The sequence below is a fragment of the Sphaeroforma arctica genome (genome assembly GCF_001186125.1).
Source record: "Sphaeroforma arctica JP610 unplaced genomic scaffold supercont1.2884, whole genome shotgun sequence".
Classification (NCBI taxonomy): Eukaryota; class Ichthyosporea; order Ichthyophonida; genus Sphaeroforma; species Sphaeroforma arctica.
In genome coordinates, this window is record NW_014037674.1 from 1 (window position 1) to 4,427 (window position 4,427).

The 4,427-nt window shown below is 37.5% G+C and overlaps 2 protein-coding genes across 2 annotated transcripts; one reads left to right on the plus strand and one right to left on the minus strand.

Moving 5' to 3' along the window:
* Positions 1-916: 916 nt before the first annotated feature.
* SARC_13085 (hypothetical protein) lies at positions 917-1,096 on the plus strand (the record flags this gene model as incomplete). Its single annotated transcript, XM_014292791.1, has 1 exon — positions 917-1,096. A coding segment is annotated over one exon (180 nt), but the record flags the coding sequence as incomplete, so codon positions are not given.
* Positions 1,097-1,784: 688 nt separating this feature from the next.
* SARC_13086 (hypothetical protein) lies at positions 1,785-4,138 on the minus strand. Its single transcript, XM_014292792.1, has 3 exons — positions 4,048-4,138; positions 3,275-3,364; positions 1,785-2,559 (listed from the first exon to the last, which is right to left on the minus strand). Exons 1-3 carry the CDS (start codon positions 4,084-4,086, stop codon positions 2,416-2,418), a joined length of 273 nt encoding a protein of 90 aa, XP_014148267.1. The 5' UTR covers positions 4,087-4,138; the 3' UTR covers positions 1,785-2,415.
* Positions 4,139-4,427: the final 289 nt, after the last annotated feature.

Below are 4,427 nucleotides of genomic sequence, written 5' to 3' on the forward strand. Positions count from 1 at the left end.
ATATAAGTANANACATATATATATATATATATATATAAGTANANACATATATATATATATATATATATATATATATATAAATACATATATATATACACCCCATATTTATATATGTATATTTACATATATGTAAACATCAATCTTAACATAGATGTTTATGCACACACGCACACACACACAAATAAATATATATACACATATATATATATATCTATTTATGTAAATATTGTTGTATATTTATATTTGTGTGTGCATATATATATCTATATATACATATGAATATGACTATATTCATATGAATATGATTATATATATATGTATTTGTATATTTATATGTATATATATATGTATATCTACATCCATGACTGTTCAAATATATATTAGTACATATATAGACATATATTAATATAAATTTCAATATATATATGTATTTGTATATTTATATGTATATATATGTGTATATCTACATCCATGACTGTTCAAATATATATTAGTACATATATAGACATATATTAATATAAATTTCAATATATATATATATATATATATATATATATTGTCCAATATGCATGGACGTCTATGTGTATGTTAACAAAGTATTTCCTATATGCTTATGTAGTTGTATGTATGAATCTAGCACTCCCGTCTCTGATTCCTGTTTGTCTAGGTAGAGGGTAGTTTGTCCAAGTTAGGAGCGTCTGTAAAGTTCGTTTCTGATATTTTCGAGGCTTTCTGTCTGAATCACGTATCCGTTCTAATGTACGTTCATATATCTTCATACATTTGTATCGTGTACCTTCATACTTTTGTATCGTGTATTCGTATGTTCTCTGGTATTCGTCGAAGTCTCAAACTCATGTCCACGTCGTGTATGCATCTCACGCTCCCGCCCACTCTGATACAACCCCATCTATAGAACTCGGGCTCCAGCGGTGATACGGCGACAAAGCTAGATGCGGAGATGAAGACCGACTTGGAGAAGCTCGAGACACAGACCAAGGCCAATCAGGCAGCGGTGATAGATGCTCTGCTCAATGCCGTGTACGATGTCAAGCCTCAGCTGCACGCTAACTTCAAGCAAGGCCAGCGCGCCTAAGTGTGTGGCGGTGTATCTGGGCACAGAGTGTGGGGGTGTGTACGGATGGTGCGGGGTATATATATATTTATATTTATATGTACATACATATACGTGCTGCTGTGCACCCGTGCGAGGGTGCGGGTCTGGAGATGGGCGCCTGAGGGAAGGAAGGGTGTGGTACGAAGCATGGCTGAGTGTACTTGCACATATACATGGATGTACTTGCCATGTGGGGGCTGGTGAATTCTGAGTCCTCCAATTGTGTAGGCATATATGCACTCACCGAGGCTTGCGCGCATGTTTGTGCGTAGTCGTGGTAAGTCGCTGAGGTTGTGCGTGACTGGAATACATAGGCCATGCCAAACAGTCACACACACAAAGAGTACACGGACAAGTATCAAGACAAAGTAATAAAGGGAGAGAAACGGAGAGACCGGAAGGATAAACAGTCCTTGTTCATGAGGTGCTCATGAATGCACGATAAAGGCTCTTACAGCATGGAGGTTGTTGTGGTGTGCGCACAAGGCAATGTGTTATATATATGTTATATATATATTTATATTAGACATTTTCAATACTTATGATATTTATGAGTTAGATATATATCTAAAACATATATGATAATATACCATCATATTTGTGAGTTAGAGATATATACCTAATACATATATGATAATATTCATCATATTTGATGTGTAGAAAACTTTTTGATCAATATTCTATCATATTTATGAGTTGGAGATATATCTAAAACATTTATGATATTACTCTTATCGTGAAGATAGATATATATATCTGAAACATATGTGATAATATTCTATCACGTTTATGAATTAGAGATATATATCTACAACACATGATAATATCTTATCATATGTATAAGTTAGGAGTCTGGTGCCTAGTAGAGAGGTGGAACGTTCACCATCGCAGTATGAGAAGGATGCAGGATGTTCTTTTTGTTTTTATTTAAAAAAACACTAGAAACCCTTTTGCAATTAGTATCAGCAACTCCAGTCCTGTTCTGTACACTACAATTAAAATCTTCTGCCACTTTACCAGTGAGGTGTAAGTGCATCTGCTCAAGTATATCCGTTCAAGCCTGTGAACGCGTGCAACACGCATTGCCATACATCTCAGATACCACGTTTATCCAGTTCAAGTGGTGATATTGCTGGTGTATGTAATATCGAGCATACAACAGAACTTTCTTCAGATTTGACGGCCGCACAAATGCACCAATACATATCTGTCCTCGTTTACGTTTTAATCATCGGGGTAGCTTCTGCAACTAAGTTCTATGTAATTTATCACTCGATGCTATACGTATATGAATGCGTTCACCACACATTGCCTCGCTTCTCCGGTGCCAAGTACATCTTGTTGGTCTCATTGATCTCAAAAGCGGCATGGAACTCTTCCAGATTAGACGGCGGTACAAACGCACGGATGTTGCCGGGGCTGTGAGGGTCACTCGCGAGTTGCTATGGTAACGAAGATAAAAAAAAACAGTAAGTATTCAACACTCGCGAGTTGCTATGGTAACGAAATAAAAATAAAAATAATAAGTAGTATTCACTCGTGACCTGCTATGGTGACACGGATAAATATCAATCTGTAGTCGCCGCAGGATTTCACCGTCTGATTGTCATATCTGAATCTATAATTAATGAGTATGCGGCCTTTCAAAGTCCTTAACTTTGTGGTTCTGCTTAAGAGGTCAAATGGCAGAGGTATACGCGGTCAAGGTGTGGAGGCTCGTCCGGGCTTTTGAGTTGTGAGACGGATGTGCTATTGCTATACATGCCTGGAAAAAGACTGGGAATACATACCTTTATGTATGTATATCTATATAAATCTACATATCTGTGTGTATGTTGATATATTATATATATATATATATACGACTAAACATCACTTTACGACAGACGACTAAAATCACTACATAAATCTGTGTGTACGCATCCATGAGGTATATGTGAAATATACAGATGTGTCAGCTATACGTAAAATATACAGAAGTATAGAATTATACAGATGTACAGAAGTATAGGAAGTATACAGAAGTACGTAAAATATACAGAAATATAAGGCGTTAAAAAAGTAGTTCCGATTGGACCATGCAGTGAGTGCCAGTGATACTTTAGTGAGATAGTCATACGTTAGTGAGATAGTCATACGTTAATGAGATAGTCATACCTTAATGAGATAGTCGTCTCTGGATTTAGTGCGCCAGAACTGACCCCAACTGACAAAGAATCTCTGCGCCGGGGTGAGGGAGTCAATCACCTGTGGCAGGTAAAACGATTTATCAAACGCGTTTGGAAAAGTGAATTCACCAGCTAGACCTCAGTTCAGATCAATGAGTGGATGTAGCAGGTACACTTGAACGTATTAATTTTCTCAGAAAGGCAAAGAAAACCCTAAACCCAAGAAAATATACATAAGAACGTATACTAAAAGACATGATCAGATAATGCAAGCCAGGGTATGTACCAAGCACGTATAGATTAACAGCATCACCCGTTAAATCTCAGCCCAATCCAATGAGAGATTATAGCACGCACACCTGAACGTAGAATAAAAGGTAGCACAAGGGCACAACGTAACAACTAAACCGTGCCAGAGAGGAATATCCCAGACGCATAGATCATCCATACAACATCACCCGTCCGTGTGCACATGTTCACCATCCGTCACCCGTCCGTGTGGGTTGTATATACCGGTATGGCGCACACTCTCATGTCCATACTGTCACTTGTGTATCTCTCCATCGAATCCAATGGAATGACATATAATATATGCGGGTATTGTCGTAGGCTCCACAACACTGTACAAGCGGCTCTATAGCCACCAGGCTAACACTCGTTTAAACTTTAAACCCTATGTTTTATACCGAGCACCTCACGTCGGTGACCCGATCTTTCGCAACAAAGAAGAAGCAGAAGAGTTTAGTGGTATGAAGTACCTACCTGATCGCTATCGGGGTGGTCCCTTAGAGCGGCTTCCATAGCCCGGTAGGCGCATTTCAGACCCCCAATATCGGCTATGTTTTCCCCCTGCCATTTGTGCCGGAGCGAAACCAAGTCAGTTTATAGACCGGAAGACACCAATATAGAACCGAATATCAAGGAGGTATACAACTTTTGAGTTGAAATGACGACGGATTGTTGGTGTAATAGTCCATTCACGAAAAGCAACTATTCGCTATCCATCTTCAAATTACACGCCCTGTGTACAAGAATAACAGGGCAGACATTATATATATATATATATATATATATTATATATATATATATATATATATATATATATATATATATATATATATATATATACATATACATATATA